General features: G+C 37.4%; 1 protein-coding gene across 7 annotated transcripts in view; it reads left to right on the top strand.

Annotated features, from left to right (window-relative positions):
- CCSER2 (coiled-coil serine rich protein 2) overlaps nt 1-20,006 on the top strand; it is a 222,862-nt gene that overhangs the window by 21,693 nt on the left and 181,163 nt on the right. For 6 of the 7 annotated variants that reach the window (XR_006786035.1, XM_045841927.1, XM_045841931.1 and 3 more), the window contains exon 2: nt 18,217-19,669. The exons of the other annotated variant lie outside the window; for it this stretch is intronic. Coding sequence is in view for 5 of the 6 variants with exons in the window: in XM_045841927.1 (XP_045697883.1) it covers nt 18,256-19,669 (1,414 nt within the window). In the remaining variant the exon portion in view is untranslated. The remainder of the gene's footprint in view (nt 1-18,216; nt 19,670-20,006) is intronic. 7 annotated transcript variants of the gene reach the window in all.

Raw genomic sequence — 20,006 nt, 5'->3', positions numbered from 1 at the left:
ATCAGAAAAATTTGTTCCCTGATTTCACCAGGTTGGTTTATTGTTTAAACACTTGTTGTTCAGTAATATTTGAGATTAATATTAATATGATCTTTTTAATTTAATATATTGTTTTATATATTAAATACTGTGCTTTCAAAGCTTAAATATGATGTGAGCTGGGCGTATTGTAGAGGGGCTTCGTGCCATGCTGACATGAAACCACGTATGGATACGTCACATTGTGACTTTGTTACAGGGTGCAGCCAAGAGGGGGGACCCCAAATGGGCATTTGAAATGGGGTCCAGAACTTAAGGTGTCCAGGAGATTTTAAGATGTCTCCATCCCCCCACCCAGGGTGTGGGTTGGGGGAAGGGACAAATGGAGCAAGGCCATTGAGATCTGTTTTGCATAGCAACAGCCTTGCAGCCACCCTCTGGTGCGGTCATTTAACATATCTATAGCCTTTGGCTGGTCGCTTAGATATGTTAAATAGCTGTGATCATCTCTGAGCCAGGGGAATGGAAGTAACTTCCCCACCAAGACGTGACTGGGGGCAGATCCCCGAGCTACAGCGCCTGCGTGGGAGCTTGGAGATGATTGGCTCCAGGACATGGGGCCACACCTGCCCAGACTCATGATGGCAGCCCAGTAAAGCTGGAAGGATATGAATTCTGGCAAGTGAAGCCGAGTGTGGGAGGAGTCGGAAATGAGGCTGCAGAGAAAGATTGGCCGCGGGGATTTAAAACCCAGACTTGGCGGCCATTAGGAAAGAGAACCACGCGGCTTTGACAGAGTGGAGACTCCTGCATCCCATAGAGAACCGTGCTGCTTTAGGAAGGAGAGCCATGCACAGCCCTGAGGGGGAGAACCGTGCTGCTTTAGGAAAGAGAACCACGCGGCTTTGGCAGAGTGGGGACTCTCCCCTTCCTGCAGCCCTGAGAGAGAGAACCATGCGGCTTTAGCAGAATGGGGAGGACCTCAGCCATTGAGAGAGAACCATGCTGCTTTAGGAAGGAACCTTGCGCAGCCCTGAGGAGAGAGAACCACGCGGCTTTGGCAGAGTGGAGACTCCCGTGGCCCTGGGAGAGAGGACCATGTGCCTGTGCCAGAGTGGGGACCCCCACAGCTTTAGAAGGGGGAACCACCACCTGGTTTTAGCAGAGATCCCGGCGACTCAGCCGAGGGTGCCGGGAACGCAGGGAGGTCTCCCAGTCGAGATGGAGGACTAACTAAGAACCAGAGGACTGCCTGAGCCATGGACTTCTATTTCCTTTCCTGAGATACGGTACTCTGGACTGGGCAAAGGGGGAAGGAAGGAAGGACTGTGTCTGTTTGTGGGTGCTTTAAGGGACTTGAGGATTTTTGATAAAGACATTAGGTCACTACTTTAAGTTAGTATAGCATTAAATAAACATTTCCTTTCCTTTTCACGAATCTCTGGCATTGAGAGACGTCTTTCCTCTGGCGGCGGACATAACAGACCCGGGGCCTTCTTTCAATAATAGTATATTGTCCCAGGCCCCCCTTGTTCTGTTCTGTAACAACTTGGTTGGATACATTGTGTTGTAACCTGGCCATTTTTGTGGAAACATTTTGTTGTACTTAAAAAATAAATGATTAAATGTCTCACCTATGTGAACCACAAAGTAATATGCAACAGCCATTTCTGCATCATCTGTAATCTTTGTGTCAGGGCAGTACTCAGATGTGATCAAGGATGCCTGTTGTTCATACTACTTTTTGTTAGTGTTTTCACAAAATATCCCTTGGGAAGTGTCAAAATAACAGGGCCAGATTGGCTCCTTGAGATTGCTCTGTTAAACTGAAAATAGTCATCTAAGATAAAAGCTATGATTAGATACTATTATTTATCCATAGTTTACATATGAAAAAACAGGCTTAATGATGACCAAGTAATTTGTCCTAGGCTGCACTTCTAGGGAGTAGTGAGCCTAGATTTCTAATCTGGACAACTCCACAACACTCTTAACCATTACCCTTTACCACTTTCCAACACAATTTTCCTCCTACTGGAACCTGTCAAGCCTTGGTTAGATCAGTTTATGGCTTATGGTGCTGCTAATGTAAAAGCCCTTTATCGTTTATGGGAGGGGTTACATGGGAGGGGTTATGTTTAGAGAACCAGGCAGGGGAGTTCTCTGAATAGAGGTTGGGGGAGAGTGAGGGAATATCAATGCTAAATCAAGGAGGACTATGTAGAATAATCTGTAGTATGTTACATATCTCTTTCTCTTATGAAAGCATCCTTATTTGGAATTTACTTTTTTAAAGGAAAAATTATGTATGGACTCTTTCAAACATAATAAGTCGAGAAAACAGTATGGTGTGTGGTGAGACCCCCGATATATTACCATTCAGCTTTTACCAGTTATTGTATCTGTAACACCTTTTTTGAGCAGGGGTAGGGAATGATATTTCATAGATTATTTCAAAGCAAATCCCAACATACAATTTCATGTTTAGACTTTGGTATTTGTAGTGCTAATATAACACAGACTTCTTGTTTAAGTATCAACATTATAGTCATCACTGCCAACAAACATAGTGAAGTCCTTCATATGATTCAGTTCCCGTTCCATGTTCAATTTTGCTGAATTGTCTCAAAAACAGTTCTTCATTATTGGGGCTTGATTAAATTAGGACCCATACAAGGTCCACACACTGCATTTGGTTAATGTGTCTCTTAAACTTATAACATTTTCTTTCCATTTATTTGTTGAGGAAAGGAACTGAATCCTCCTTCTTACAGATTTTTCACATTCTAGATTTGACTGATTATGTCCTTGAGTGTTTTAACATATTTTTATGTTCTTTTTCTTGTAAGCTGATAGGTCTAGAGGCTTGGATGGATTCAGATTAACTTTGTTTTGGCAAGAATATTTAATAGGTGGTACTGTGTATATTTCCTCGTCTCATAATAGGGCCTGAAGACTGATTCAGGTTCAGGTGTCTTACCTAATGGATTTAGCAATCATTAGTAATTGCTACCTGAATCTATTAGTGCATTAGGGATTGCTTGCTAATTAATACCAGATACAATTGATTTTCTTATTTTGTGATTCCATTACTTTTCTGCATTTATTAGTGTGATTCTTCTATTGAGAAACCTTTTATCATCTTGATTATTTGATTATCTTGAAATACAGCAAAGGTAGGAGGGTTTACTGCCCCATCAGTTTTAAGCCTTTACTGAAGCAGTTTAAAGCTGTCCTTATAGGATAGAAAGATGCAGGGAAGCAGGTGGGACTGTCCTTGTTCCAGTACAACCTCTGATCACCTCCTGCATGCTTGTGCCATTGAGAGGGGGCGCTCTCATGTGTTTCCCTTAACCAACCAGGTTGAGGCCCATAACATTATTACTCCACATTTGGCTTTTAAGCACACATGAAAATGTTAGCCTGTTGCTCCTTTTATGGTGGTTACCTCTTTCTCTTATGCTCTGCCAAAAGTAAAACTGGTAAAGCGTCTTGTTTCTCCTAGGAAGATCTTGGCTCCTTTTGGAATTTGTCTTGCTTACCTTATTGTCAGCTTTCTGATAGGCTCAAGAAAAATTAGGATTTTGAATATTATTTAGCTCTTGTAGGTTGTTAGGTAGTAGTGAAATTCATTGCAGTGGTCTCTATTCAAAGTGGAAATGGAAGTCTTATCTTCCTATAAATGGAATGATGGTATGTGTACTTTTAAATATCTGGATTCTTTTGTTTAAAGGATTTTATTAGATTTATTTATGTTTTTAGATGTAACCAATAGTTAGCTTTTTTTATTACTGTGTTGTATTCTAGTATGTCAGAATTACTATTAAAATTTATTTTTCTATGATACTATACTTTCAATACATGTAAATTTTAACAAAATATTTTATTTTGGGGTATTTATTGAGTGTCTACCATATACTGAACAAGCTTGGAGTTGGGTAATGTATACTGGTATAACAAGCCCCAGTTTGTACCATCAGTGAACTTACAGCCTAATAATTATCCATCCATCCATTTTACCCAGTCACCTTCTCCCTGACACCTGACCCTCCAAACCCAGTTCTCATTGCCTGTTTAATTTAGTTTAGAAATTTTGCTCCAGCAGGCCCTAAACAGACCAAAATGCAAGTGATTGTATGCTATGATTTTTTTCAAGCACCTACTGTTTGTAAAATGTCTATGGTTAATTGTTATGCCTGTATGCTATTTTAAAAAGCAATATAAACTACTCAGATATTAGGCTTCATCATTATTCCAGTAGCTTGTTGCCTATCTTTACTTAGCCCCTGCTTAGCACCTTAATGGCAGATGTATACCCCACACATTCATGTGAGTTTTACCTGAACTAAATGGTAAAATTTGGAGGTAGTTTTTGTGGTTTGGCCAGGGGCACTTCTGTTTCCTCTTTATCTGCTAGTATTCTCCTTATCCCTTAAATTAAAATTCAGAAGGTAATAACACTATGAATCTACATTTAATAACATTGTTTAATGTTTCTAAACCACAAATCATTTAGAGCCTAACTGTCATAAGTTGCTTTGATCCCCATCTGCCCAAGTAAAAAGTTGTAGCTTAGAGGTCAGCTTGATTCACTAATGAGGCTTTGCTGAGATTTGATGTGCTTTCATTAAAACCATGAAGAATCTCTAATGAAGTTCAACTGTTAAACTTTTGCTTTCAGCTAAAGGTGTCATTTTTGCTTATTTAATTTCCATAATCAGGCCTTTGAATCAGCTTGCGCAACAGATGAAAGCCAGGAGAACCAGAGGAGAAGGGAACAGGGGGGTGATGGTTGGGGTAACACAAGGTGAAAAAAAATTTTTTTTGTTTTTAAAATTCAGATGTAGTTACATGAATGTGAAAGCAGGTTTCCAGAAGTGACTGGTTATAGGTATGTAGTCACCAGCATTGTTCAGTTAATTATTTGCTCTTGAACTCAGTAGTGAATTTATGCGTGTTTAAATCCCTGAAATACAAGCAATTCCTACCTTCTGAAAAGCTATTTGAATACTTAAAAAAAGGAATGTGAGTGGGTGGTTCCTTGGATGATAATGCAGTGGATATGAAAGGAGTTTGACAGAATGCTGGCTCTGTTTTTCTGCAAAACTTCTCCTTTAATTAATACTTAGGTCCTTTGTAGTCCTTTCACTTCTCTAGCCTTAGCTGTCCAGCTCCTTCCATCACTCTTGTCCGTAGTTAGCAGTAAGCCTCTCAGAATATTTTATTCTTTTGTCAGGAGGGCAGTTTGCATGGACCCTGGAATCAGGTAGACTTGAACCTGAATCCTCCTCAGTAATTTAGGAACTTGTGACTTTGGACAAGAATTTTAGCCTTCCTGAACCTTGCTTTATCTATTTAAAATGGATAAAACTCACCACCTTGTATTCTTAAGAAAATTAAATAAGGATAGAGTGGTAAGCACCTGTTGTGTAAGTGCTCACTAATGTTTGCTACTACTTTTCCCTTCTCATCCAATTGTGGATCCTTTTAAAAGCAAAAAACTTTGATTTATTTGTTCTTTAAAAAGGAATTTGTGAGTAGTTTTGAAAATTTTTTCAAATGTGAAATACCAGTACTGTAAATCTGCTGTACTTCTAAAAATTATTCTTAAAGAAACTAGCTCTGAAAATATCAGAACTCTTTCTAAACCCTGTACCAGCAGTCAGTATTGAAATGTTTTAGAGATTATGTCATTAGATTTTGTAGCCAACATGTACTTTTTCAGATTATTGTAACTCCATTTTTTTGTTAGCAAGTTTTATTTTTAATTAAATTTATTTCAGTAACATTGGTTAATATTATATAAATTTCAGATACAAATTTCAGATAACTTTATAACTTTGTATGTCTATATTATGTGTTACCACCAAAAATCTGGTTTCCTTCCATAACCATATATTTGACCCCATTTACCCAATTTGCCCACTCCCATCCTTCTTTTCCTCTGATACCCACCATTCTGTTGTCTGGATCTATGAGTTTGTTTTTGTTTTGTTTTGTTACTTGGTTACTTTTTTGTTTTATATTCTACATATGAGTGAAGTCATAGTTTTTGTCCTTTTCCATTTGACTTATTTCACTTAGCATAATACCTTCAAAATCCATGTTGTCACAAAATGCTGTACTTCATATTTTTTATGACTGAGTAGTATTCCATTGTACAAATACCACATCATCTTTTCCATTCATTCATAGGCCTATCAGGTAAAATACACATCAAGATAGCATAGCTTCTGAAATGAGCTAGATTCACAATGTCTTATTTTATTTCAAAGTTGCAAGTTAATGTGGGAGAAAGTTTGAATATTTAGAAACAGAAGGTAGGTCATCAACAAATGAAGTGACATAATTTATAACATAAGCATATATGGAAACTTTAGAATTGAGTCCTCAGATTAGCTTAGACTTTACTTTTAACTAGGGTAATTTTTCCTAAAATAATTTTTTATTTTTCAATTACAGTTTTTGTACAATATTATATTAGTTTCTGGTGTATAATGCAGAGATTAGACATTTATGTAACTTACAAAGTGATCACCCCGGTAAATCTTGTACCCATCTGACACCATACATAGTTATTATAATATTTTTTACTATCTTCCCTATGCTGTACATTACTGTGACTATTCTGTAACTACCAATTGTACTTCTTAACCCCTTTACCTTTTTCACCCATATCCCTAATCCCCCTTCCATCTGGCAACTGTCAAAATATTCTCTGATTCAGTGAGTGTGTTTCTGTTATGCCTATTTATTTTGTTTTTTAGATTCCACATATGAGTGCAATCATGTGGCATTTGTCTTTCTCTGTTTGACTTATTTCACTCAGCAAAATGCCCTGTAGGTCCATCCATGTTGTTGAAAATGGCAAAATTTCATTCTCTGTATGGCTGAGTCATGTTCCATTTTGTATATATACCACTCTTTATTCATTTATCTATTGATGGGCACTTAGGTTGGTTTTGTATCTTGGCAATTGTGAATAATGTAGCAGTAAACACGTGGTTATATATTTTTTTTTCAATTTAGGGTTCTGGGTTTCTTTGCCTAAATACCCAGACTGGAGTTGCTGGTCCTTCTTTTTCTATTGTGATCGCCTTTGTTTTAAAGTTTATTTTGTCTGGTAAAGTACTGCCACCTCAGCATTTTAAAAATTCCATTTCATGGAATATCTTTTTCCATCCCTTTATTTTCTAATCTGTGTGTGTCTTTCAATCTGAGGTTTCTCTTGTAGATAGCATATGTAAAGGTCTTGTGTTGTTATCCATTCAGCTACTGTATGTCTTTTGGAGCATTTAATCCATTTGCATTTAAAGTGGTTGTTGACAGATGTGTATAATTGCCAGTTTATTACTTATATTTTTAATCTTTTTCTTCTTCAAGAAGACCATTTAACATTTCTTGTAATACCGGTTTGGTGGAGATGAACTCCTTCAGATTTTTTTTTTGTCTGTGAAGCTCTTTATCTGTCATTCAGTTATAAATGATAGCTTTGCTGGATAGAGTAACCTTGGCTAGAGGTCCTTGCATTTCATCACTTTGAATGATTGCATGCCAGTCCTTTCTGGCCTGCAAAGTTTCTGTTGAGAAATCAGGTGACAGTTTTATAGGAATTCCTATGTAGGCAATTAACTGCTTTTTTCTTGCTGCTTTTAAGATTCTCTCTTTGTCTTTAACCTTGGCATTTTAATTGTGATGTATCTTGATGTGGGTCTCTTTGGGTTCATCTTGTTTGGGACTTAGCAGTTCCTGAACTATTTCCTTCATCAAGTTAGGGAAGTTTTCTGTTACCATTTTTTCAGACAGGTTTTCAGTTTGCTCTCTTGCATCTCCTTCTGGCACCCCCATGATGTGAATGTTGGTGTGTTTGAAATTGTCCCAGAGACTCCTTAAACTATCCTCTTTTTTTTTTTTTTTTTGGATTCTTTGGTTTGTGTGTGCATATGTGTGTTCTGATCCATTATTTCCTGCTTCCTTATCTTCCAAATTGCTGATTCAGTCCTCTGCTTCTCTGCTGCTGATTTCCTGTAACTTATTCTTTATTTTAGTTATTGTATTCTTCATTTCTGACAGGTTCTTTTTATGTTTTCTCTTTGTTGAAGTTCTCACTGAGTTTACTCTTCACCTAAGTTCATTGAGCATCCTTAGAAGCAGTGTTTTGAATTCTCCATCTGGTGGATTGCTTGTCTTCATTTTATTTGGTTCTTTTTCCCGAATATTATTCTGTTTTTTCATGTGGGACATGTTTCTTTGTCTCCTCATTTTGGCTTCCTTCTTATGTTTGTTTCTATGTATTAGGTAGAACTGTCTACATTTCCTGGTCTTGATAGGGAGGCATTATGTAGTTGGTGTCCTATAGGGCCCACTGGCACAGCCTCCCCAGTCATCCAGCTGTTGACATGTCAATGGGAGGGATTTGCCTCCAGGCCTATTGGCTGCAGGGACTGACTGCGACCACAATAGAGGATCTTCTGTGCAGGGGCTCCAGCTCAGTAGCAGGACTCACTTCAGCAGGGCTCTGGTGCTCAGAGTCCACACCTTGAGTGTGTTGCTCATGGAGGTGGTGGGTGGTGCTTTGGTGTGGATTGAATCTGCACACTGGGCAGGCTGTCTCTGGGGCCTCCTAGGAGGTGCAGGCCTGAGTCAGCCACTGCCTGTGCCCTGCCTGAGGCCACCTGGCATGAGCTACAAAGTGATCTGCAGAGGGCTGCTAATTTGCTGGACTTGGAAGTGCTGTGGAGAGGCCAAATTGTGAACCAAGGTTAGTTGCTGCTGGTGCTGGTCCCGAGCCACTTAGCAAGATATACATGACAGGAGGCCAGATGCTGGTTATTTAGGGTTTGTGAACTTTTGAGAGATTTTAAGAAAACCTGAAGCATGAGCCAAGACTGGCTGTTTGTATAGAAATACACTTGTGGGAGGACCCACAAGTTAGGTGGGCCAGGGTCTCAGGGAATCACCAGGGCAGGGCAAACAGTGTTAGCCAGGTTGATGGAGATTCTCATGTGGTGCCTACTTGCCTGCCTGGCTCTGTTGCAGGAGAGCTCAGCAAAGGAAGAATATCCTCTGCCAGCACTTCTCTCTGGGAGAAAGCTGCCTTTCTAGCTGTTGCCCTGAGGACCAGACATTCCAGTTTCTCCACGTATGTCCCAGGGGCCTTGCAAGCTGCTGTCCCAGTGCTGGAGCTCAGTGCAAGTGAGCCTAAGTATGTCTGTGCATGAGCCCTTAAAAGGACTCCAGAAGCTCTCAGTGTTATTCAGCCACAATCCCTGCTGGTTTTCACAGCCGGAAGTTATGGGGATTTCTCTTCCCAACACTGGCACCCTAGGCTGGGTGGTCTCTTGTGGGACTGGGTTCCCTTAATCCTCAGTGGGGACTTCTGCAGCTGAGATATTCCTCCCAGTTTTTAATATTAAGAATTTTTAGGATTTTATTTTCTTTTTTAGTGAGAGGGGAAGGGAGAGTGAAAGAGAGGGAGAAAAACATTGATTGGTTGCCTCTCACACAAGCTCCAACCAGGGGCTGGGCCTGCAACCCAGGCATGTGCCCTGACTGGGAAATGAACCAGTGATCTTTCACTTTGCAAGACGATGCTCAATCAACTAAGCCATGCTGGTCAGGGCTTCTCCAGGTTTTTATCTGCCACACGTGAGTGTGGAACCAGTGGGTTATACATCTGTCCCTCCTACCATTTTGATATGTCTTCTTTGTATCCTTAGTTATAGTACTTCTGTTCAGATTTCAGATGGTTCCGAATGTTGATTGTTGTGTAGTTTAGTTGTAATTTTGATGTGGTTGTGGGAGTATATGAGTATCACGTTTACCTACTCCACCATCTTCACCTAGCTTAGACTTAAGACCATAGTCCAAGATGATTGGTATTTATGTTGCAATTATTTGTGCATTTAGAAATCAATGAATATTCTTGATAGGAAATAGTACATTCAGGCTCTAATGCTTTTATGTTTTCCAAGTGGTAGCATCTCAGATATTTTGGAATAACAGTATGTTTTTCTTGTGGGCTGATCTTGTGACTCTAAGCTATTAATCCTTTAGATGTTTTTAGGAGATAACATAAATTATTCTCATTTTAGATAGTAAATAGAGGCAGAGAAAAGTGAAAGAATAGAACATTCAGTACTCAGTGTACTTGTGACAGTCAGGGAAATGTCCTTTCTGTCTTATAGACTAACTCACTAGAGAACAGAATCCTTAACCTGAGTTATTTGCAAAATGACCCTTATATCTAATATCATTTCCAGTTTCCTTATGATTATCCTGAAAGTGTTTTATTCTTGTGGGAGTGTGTTTTGTGGTAAAGACCATTATCAAAAATGGAGATAGCAGTCATCTGGCATGGATATTGCCACTGTTCTCTTTTCTGCTCATGGCAGATATTGCTGTTTGGTTGTGGTGCTTTATAATAGAGTCTACATTTGACTTCAGAATCTTTTTCTACATATTGCTCAAGGCAACTACTGCCAGTTAATCACAGGTGTGCAAAGCAAAGTTATTCTTCAGTCTTGACTCACTATTTATTAAGTTCATTTGTACTAGGAGATTATGAATTTACTTAAAAATTGCGGATCTATCAAATTTGTGGTCCCATAGCAGACTCCAGTTTTATGGGGCTCAGTTTATGCTCTCAGCAGATTTACTTTCTTGTGGGTTAAGTAGGCATGCATACAATTATAATACAAACTTAGCTATATTGTTGGTATAAAGGGAATAGACAAGGAAGCAAGATTAATTCTAGTGAGAAAGATTTGTGGATGTAGGGATTTTGGACCTTGAGGGTAGGACCTTCAGGTGGTCTTTACAACTTTAGCAAAAGCATAAATGGAAGAAAATATAGGATGGATTTTGGGGAAAGACAAGCAATGCATTTTGGCTTGAATGCATAATACTGCAACGGTAGAGTTTAGAACCAGAGAGAAGCTGGATCTCAATATAACAGATTTTGAGTTTTATTCAGTATTTTGTTGTTCCTGGGCCACATATAGTTTTTAATCATTAGAATGATATGATCAGTTCTGTGCCTTAAGGGAATAATTGTTGCCAGTTTGAGTAGAAGCAAGATTGAGTCTCTTTTTAAAAATATATTCTATTGATTATTCTATTATAGTTGTCCCATTTCCCCCCCTTTATTCCCCTCCACCCTGCACACCTCCTCCCACCCGCATCCCCCCTGTTTAGTTCATGTCCATGGGTCATACATATAAGTTCTTTGGCTTCTACATTTCCTACACTGTTCGTACCCTCCCCTTGTCTATTTTCTATCTACTATTTATGCTCCTTATTCTATGTACCTTTTCCTCCTCTCTCCCCTCTCCAATTCCCCCACTGAATCCATGTGATCTCCATTTCTGTGATTCTGTTCCTGTTTTAGTTGTTGGCTTAGTTTTTGTTTTTTTTTTTAGGTTCGGTTGTTAGTAGCTATGAATTTGTTGTAATTTTACTGTTCATATTTTTTATTTTCTTTTTCTTAGATAAGTCCCTTTAACATTTCATATAATAAGGGCTGGGTGATGATGAACTCCTTTAACTTGACCTTATCTGGGAAGCGCTTTATCTGACTTTCCATTCTAAATGAAAGCTTTGCTGGATAGAGCAATCTTGGAGGTAGGTCCTTGCCTTTCATGACTTCAAATGCTACTTCCCAGCCCCTTCTTGCCTGCAAGGTTTCTTTTGATAAATCAGCTGATAGTCTAATGGGAACTCCTTTGTAGGTAACTGTTTCCTTTTCTCTCGCTGCTTTTAAGATTCTTTCCTTATCTTTCATCTTGGGTAATGTAATTATGATGTGCCTTGGTGTGTTCCTCCTTGGGTCCAACTTCTTTGGGACTCTCTGAGCTTCCTGGACTTCCTGAGTCTATTTCCTTCGTCAGATTGGGGAAGTTCTCCTTTATTATTTTTTCAAATAAATTTTCAATGTCTTGGTCTTCCTCTTTTCTTTCTGGCACCCCTATGATTTGGATGTTGGAATGTTTAAAGATGTCATGGAAGTTCCTAAGCCTCTTCTCATTTTTTTGGAATTCTTGTTTCTTCATTCTGTTCTGGCTGAATGTTTCTTTTCTCCTTCTGTTCCAAATCATTGATATGAATCTTGGTTTCCTTCCCGTCACTGTTGGTTCCCTATAGATTTTTATTTCACATAATGCAACCTTCATTGCTGCCTGGGTCTTTTTTATGCTGTTGAAGTACCAGTGAGTTCTGGAGCATCCTGATTACCAGCATTTTGAATTGTGTCTCTGATAGGTTGGCTATCTCTTCATCGCTTAGTTGTATTTTTTCTGGAGCTTTGAACTGTTTTTTCATTTGGGCCATTTTATTTTGGTCTGGGTGTGCCCATTATGTGGTAAGGGGTGGAGCCTTAGGTGTTCACCTGGGTGGGGCAACCCTTGTCTCTGCGTTGTGATGCTGTATGTGTATGTGGGGAAAGGGCCCGAGAGGGAACAATGCCCCTTGCTCTGCTCTCTGCTGGTTTTCGGTCACTTTCCCCGAAAAACCCACAATCAAATTGGGCCCTTCTGGTGCTGATTCCTGGGTGGGTGGATTTGTGTACATTCTAGGACCCTGTGTGTCTCTCCAACAAACTCTCCTGTGAGGCTGGGAGTTTCTCCCGCTGCCGCCTCAACTCCCCCAGGTGTTTTCAATCAGTGGTTTGAGACTTTATTTCCCTGCACTGGAACCCTGGGTTGTGCAGTCCCTCTTGCTCCCTAGCTGTTCCTCCTGGTTTGTCTGTATGCAAATGTGGGACTGCCCAGTCTGTAAGCAGCTGCCTTGTTTGGTTCTCCAGCTGCTGTCTTTCCTCAAGTACTCTCCGCCTGGCTGCCCATCTTCGCCCCGCCTACGGATCTGGATGAATGTTTCTTCTTTAAGTCCTTGGTTGTTGGACGTCCATACAGTTGGATTTTGTGTCAGTTCTGGCTGTCTTTTTTTAAATTTGTTGTTGTCCTTGTTTTGGTCTTGTGAGGAGGCACAGTGTGTCTGCCTACGCCTCCATCTTGGCCAGAAAAGACTGAGTCTTGATAATGAAGGAAGCCTTTGTAGTAATGCAGAAAGAGAAGGTGAGGGTAAGCACTAGAATTGTGGAATAGAAATAGTGAATTTAGAATCAGTTTTAAAGATAAAATTGGTAAGTAAAACATAACTAAACTTAGGTTGAAGTCTGGAGAAACTGAAATGGAATTTATGAAGTGGAATTATGAAATGGAATCTACTGAATAAAAAATATTTTTTACCCAGTATTATTCTATTATTCTATTATGTCTTTTAAATATATTTTATATAATATTGAACTTAATTTTAAATAATTTTTTTGGTTAGATTGAACTGTTAAGTCTTGTTTTGGTATTGAATAGATGGGTTTTATTTTTAAAACGCAATTTTTAGTTAGAAGTTTTTTAAATGGAAAGAAGTGAACATATGCAAATATATAAATAATTATTTAAAGGTAAAAGGAAGCCTTCTTTCACCTAATTCTCACTTCTCTCATGGTAACCACTATTAACAGTTTATTATGTTTAAATATATGTACACACATATGTTTGTGTGATATCTATTTCTATCATTAGTTACTTTTATAAAAATGGGATCTAGTGTATAATTCTCAAGTAGCAAAAATGAACACATTATGTGTTCCAAAGATAAATTCTGTATGTAGCATATAACAAGAAGCAAAAGCATATGAACTTGAAATTATGCTTATCAATGTTTTAGCATTCTCTCTTACTTTGAAATGATCTAATTATATGAACTTGGTTCTTAAAACTTTTCTGAGTCAGCTTCTGTAAGAGTTATAAAGTATAACACAATTAAAATATTAGACAATCTTTTCTGGGAATTCTGGTAGTATTCAATTTATGTAACTGCATATTTATTTCTGTTAGCCAATAAGAACAGAGTTGCTGTATAAGTTTTTATAATATAATTTATAATATAATTTTCTAACTCTGTAGTTAGGAAAGTCTTATATACTCACAAAGAAAGGTAAAAACCTTTATGAATTATAGACACATAACCATACAAGCTCCGAGAGACCTTATCATTTCCAGTTTTATAATTTTAGCCATGGCAGTAGAGTTAACACAGAAATATAAAACTGGACCTGTCCAGATTCCAAATTCCTTTCTCTCAGCATGATATTCTAAATTGATTTGAGCTCAAAACAGGTACACAAAAGAGATAAATGAACAAGTAACTAATGAATCAGATTTTTCTTTTTCTCTCACCCAACGCAGAACAGATATGTGCCAGGGGTGTCCAACCTTTCTGCATCTCTGGGCCAAAATGGAAGAAGAAGAGTTGTATTGGGCCTCACATAAATACACAAACACTAATGCTTACTGATGAGCACAAAAATAAAAGATTTTCAGTAAATTTATGATTTCGTGTTGAGCCGCATTTTGCCCACGGGCCATGGGTTGGCCACCCATGTAACCATTAATTTGTTCATAAAGATTCCTAAATGGCAATGTATTAAATCAAATTCACAATCATTGTTATCACCAAGGGGAATAACTTGCTGACCATAAAAGAAAAAAACCCAAAAATAAAAGCAGAAACAAGACAAAATTGGAAGAGAAGCAAATTAAAATTAGAAAGACAGAGTTAGCAAAGTTCTGTTGCTGTTCTTGATTCACTTCTGGAAGACAAAGACATGTCTGGGCTTAAGCTGTGATATCTGCCATTCTGGCAAAGAAATGACCCAGCTCTGTTGGGTGAATCTACTAGGAAGCTTGGTGGAATTTCCAAACTGTTAAAGGATATATTTTAGAAGAGAAAAAATGATGACTTCCATTCAGATATCAAATGAACACATGTTTAAGATTTTATTTATCTTATTATTTACAAGGTAGTCAGAGAGATATTATAGCTGGTTCAAAGGAGAATGCAAAGAACAGGTACATTTATAGATCAGGAATATTAAAAAGTTAATTTGCAAATGGATACAAGGCTGGCTTCCTCCACAGCAGTGGAAGGAAGCCAGCTGTTTAGGACAATTTACTTGCGCATCTGTAGACAATAATTATATGCATTACTGTTAATTTTCTATATGTTAACCTCTGTTTTCACAGAGTTGTAAAATAGCCCAATGATAATTCCTATAGGATTAAATTACCATGGAAGCTCCAGCCATTTCATTGAAAGGATATCTAGTACTCTCTTGCTTATTCCGAAGTCTTAAAATTTTCTTTACAAAGTGATTTTTTCTGCCTTTATTCTTGAAGAATTGTCTTTGTTTTTGGTATTTTATTAACTTAGCCTTGATATGTATTTGAATCTATGGTTTAGTTACTTTTCCTTCTCTTCTGTAGATTTTTTTTCTCCTTTATTTTAGGGATATTTTCTATTATGTCTGTGTGCTTTTTCTCTTCTGTTCAGGTATCCTACTTCAGGTGTACTAATTATGTTTCTCTTCAGTGTCTGTCTTATATCTTCTAATTGCTTTGGTGTCTTTGCCTTTTTTCCCCCTCAGTACTCAGGTTATTTTAAGATTTTTATTGTTGCCATCAGTTTGATTTTTTTTGCATTTGGTTCTTTTATTTTTTTTGCTTCCTCCTCCACCAAATTCGTTGTTCTTGTTAATTGATTTCTTAGGTCTATAACTTCTCAATTTACTTGGTTTGTCTTTTCATCTTTGAGCATTTGTTTTATTAAATATATGTTCTTTGTAGGTTGTTCTCTGTTACAAAGAACTCACTGGAGATTTCCTTATTTTCTTTTTTATGTTTTATTTTTCTTTTCAGACTGGGTTCTTCCTTTGTTTTTCATGCTATAGTCATTACTTGTATCTCTCCTTCCTTCCACCCCCTTGTTTATATGTAACCAAACTGCCATTCTGGCTGCCTGCTGCTATGAAAGCCAATACACCAGAAGCAGGTGCTGATGTAAAGAAAAGTGGTTTATTTTTAGGTGCTGGCCACCTGGAAGATGCAGGACTCACGTCTCAAAGCCCATCTCCACTATCTCAGTGGAGGCAGAGGTTTTTACAAGGAGGGAGAGGGGAACAGAACAAAGAGGTCAAGGAAGGAGGTTGAAAGTTTTCTATGTAAAGACTAGCACAGTCCATTCTGATAAGGCAAATGATGGTCCAGTATGCATCATCCTGGGTTAGTCATCCTGGGCTTCCGTCATCCTGATTTTATGACATCTTGGCTTCATTGTCAGCAAATCTCCCAGAGCTAGGATGCCTGAAGGTCTGAGTCTTTATCTTTTGAATTTAGTTCCTAGGATTCTTATACAAACATGCTCTTCATCTAGAAGCTTATATCTATTAGAGTCAGCACTTACAGAAACAATGTCAAAAGAATCCACTGTTACATATACAGTTGAGTGACAGATTACTTTTTATCTTGCTTGGTACAGGCTTAGATCTATCTGATCTATCTATAGCTAGATCAGACATTGTATTTGCCCTGATGCAATGAGTTATTTCCCCAAGCCTTTTTCACCTTAGCTCTGACTGTTCTTTTACTGCACCACCTGAATATACCTTGTGGTGTTCTCTGTATTCTCTTTAGTTGAAGGGTATAAGGTGGTGTTGGGGGGAAGAGCTTTTCTGACACCTCAGGCTCTCTGTCTTTCCTGTCTGTTTAGATTTTGTTAAGTGTTCTCACTCTATCCTGTTGAAGGTGTAATATATTTGTAGTAGCAGACTCTTCCCGAAGTTCAGAATAGTGCCTTGAAAGTCAACAGGTTCTGATGGCCACTCTGCCTCAGCTGAGGTTTCAAAGCTCCTGTGCTGAAGATGTTTTCTAGACTTTTCTAGGGCATGCCAAATTGGATCTTTCCTTCCAAACTGGAGGATATTCATTAAAACTTTCAAGTTTTATTAACTCACCTATTTTTCGCACTACTGCTTCCAGGCAGTGTAATCAGGCTAGGAGCCAGGCCATACTGCACAGAATCTTAGAGTTTCTGCCCACTTTTTAGAGTTTAGAGGTACTTAGTTTAAACAGTTTCTTGTTTGACAGCAGCTGGTGGGTTTTTTGCTAAAAAAAATTATACACATGCATGCACACATACACACATATGCATATTTTTTCCTTTTTTAAAAAAATATTGGCGACAAGAAGTTTGGTAATTCTGTTTCACCCCACCATCTTTACTTGAAAGTCAATATGATTTCCTAAGTATTACTTTTGACATAATTAATAACACACATATACTCTGGAAATTCTCTAAATTCTTAAGGTCAAGAATGACTTGGAACTAATTAGTAAATTAAAAAAATAAAACTAACAAATTAAAGACAATATAAGATACATAAGTTTAAAAACATCAGTGACCCTTAAGCATGTATTTTCCTTTTTTTTTTTTTTTTGCATTTTGCTCTTGTGAGTGCTTTTATAGAATTTAATATAATCTCAATGAACATGTAGGTTATGACCATATCACATTTCTGTTAATGTTAGGGTAAATATTTTAACATTTCTATCTCATCTTTTTAATCTCATCATATGACATATCGTAATTTATTAAACAGTTAAATAAAGGACACTGATTGTTTCTAGTTTTATGTTCTTATTTGTGCATTGAATCTTTTTCTGTTTGTTGTGTTACCTTTAAAATAAATTGGAGAGGTTGAGATTAATGGACTAATCAACTTTATTAAATCATTATATTTTTTTTATTCAGACACTAACTGTAGTGTCTTTTTATATTACTGGCTAAAAATTCTTTTAAGATTGTTGCTTAAAATTACAGCTGATATCTCAGCCCTTAATGCCATTAGACTTTTTGGTGGTATTGTATTCTTTACCTATATCCTTCCCATATGAAATCTTAAACATGTAGTCTGGGTTTATAAGATCATGTATGCTTATAAATAAACCAAAAATCACATGTTCTTGTTGTTAAAGGATATAATAGTACCTAATGTAAAAAAATAATTTGGATTAAAATTAAAATATAAGTGTCTTACATTTTAGTGTGCTACAGAAGTGTCTTTTTAAAATATATTCTTTAGTAATCTAATTTTATTATTTCTGGATTTTGCTATCATCATTCATAGATCAGGTATATAAAAATGTTTATAAAGTATTCTTCATTTTCTTCTAACATAAAGTTATTAATTTAATCATTGCATTCAACATTTATGAGTTCTGTAAGAATCATGAGTAGTTTTTGGGCTTTGTTGCATTTATATAAAAAATATGCATTAACATGTAATAATCTATGTAATTGTCCTTATTTAGGGATGTGTAATCTGTTTTTTTTTCTCCTCCTCAGATTTTGTCGAATTTTAAGAACAAATGTACATTATAGCTCATGGAAGAAAAAACACAAATCAAGGCTTTTTTGGGTTCCAAGTTGCCAAAGTATGGAACAAAATCTGTAAGAAGTACACTGCAGCCAATGTCAAGTGGGGCACCCGTTAATTTATTAGGAACTTCCAAGAGTAACAATGTGAAAAGTTACATAAAAAATAATGGCTCTGATTGTCCATCATCTCATCCATTGAATTGGAGACCGGCAACTAAATACCAACTTAGTGCACAAAGTACTGAAGAGTCTAATGATACCCAAAGTTCACCTGATAAAGTAATTAATCCTGAAAAACATACACCTGCTCAAGGAATGTTTGCTAAAAATGGGATAAAGGGAGGTTTGAAAAGTGTTTCTTTATTCACATCAAAGTTAGTAAAGCCATCCACTATGCTCTTATCATCTACAGAAGAGTTAAAACAAAAGTCTTTGCCAGGACCATCTAATTTGGGTAAATTCACCAAAGGCACATTATTAGGAAGGACTTCATATTCTTCAATCAGTGCTCCAAAATCACAGCTGAATGGATTTTTTGGAAATCGATTGGCTGGTAGCATACAAAGGCCTAGAGCAAACTCCTGTGCTACCAGAAGCAGTTCTGGAGAAAGTTTAGCACAATCCCTAGACAATATTAAATCTCTTACTTGTGAAAAAATGGTAAGGTCACAGAGTTTTTCACATTCCATTCAGAATTCATTCCTTCCACCTTCATCTATAACCAGATCACATTCCTTCAATAGAGCTGCAGATCTTAGTAAGCCTTATCAGAACCAACAGCTGCCCATTAGAGTGCCTCTGAGGTCAACTGTGCTAACAAGAAACTCCCAGCAGTCAGAAGTATTCAGTGGGAATGAACTAGGGTATGGATTTAATAGGCCTTATGCTGCTACTGGAAAGAAGTTGGCGATACCAAATGGCCCAGGTATAACTTCCACTTTGGGTTATAGGATGGCTCATCCCCCTCTACTGAAATCTAGTCGATCTCCATTTTCTGGGACTATCACAGAAGATGGTAACAAAAATTCACCTGCTGGCACATATGTAAAGGAAGATACTGTACTTCTGGCTAAGGACAGAGCTACTGACAAGGACCAAGAGCTAATTGAAAATGATAATTATAGAACAGAAAATGGTCAGACCATGAAGCATGATGCTAAAATTAGATACTTGAGTGATGATGTGGATGACATTTCCTTGTCTTCTTTGTCATCATCTGATAAGAATGATTTAAGTGAAGACTTCAGTGATGATTTTATAGATATAGAGGATTCTAACAGAACTCGAATAACTCCAGAGGAAATTTCTCTCAAAGAAGAAAAGCATGAAAATGTACCATCAAAGGATGTATTTGATTCCCCCAAGGAAAATGAAAAATCCATCAGTAAAACTGATGACTGGATAGATATAAGTGTCTCTGGTAAATATTAATATCCTTAAGCTTATATGCTTTCTTCTAGATAATATTACTGAATTTACATTTAGGGTTATGTTTGATTAATTTCATGATATCAATTTCATGGAGGGAAGAATCTAGATAAAATAGTAGTGGGGCAACGTTTTTCTTTTTTTGTGGCTTTTGCTTCCTGTCCAGTTTTCCACTTTAGAATATCAATAAAAACATTCTTCTCCTAAAGTATTATACCTTTGTTCTTTTTTGACTGTTGAAGTTCTTTGACTTCTCCATTTTCTGTACTGTTCTTAACGTTGCCCTGTCTATTCTGTACCTACCAATTTGTGCTTCTTAATCCCTGCAC

Source organism: Phyllostomus hastatus, unplaced genomic scaffold (assembly GCF_019186645.2).
Source record: "Phyllostomus hastatus isolate PE091 unplaced genomic scaffold, TTU_PhHast_1.1 phas_contig_38, whole genome shotgun sequence".
In the NCBI taxonomy this organism is placed as follows: Eukaryota; Metazoa; Chordata; class Mammalia; order Chiroptera; family Phyllostomidae; genus Phyllostomus; species Phyllostomus hastatus.
Note: the sequence above shows the minus strand (reverse complement) of the source record. Positions and strands in the feature narration are given on the sequence as shown.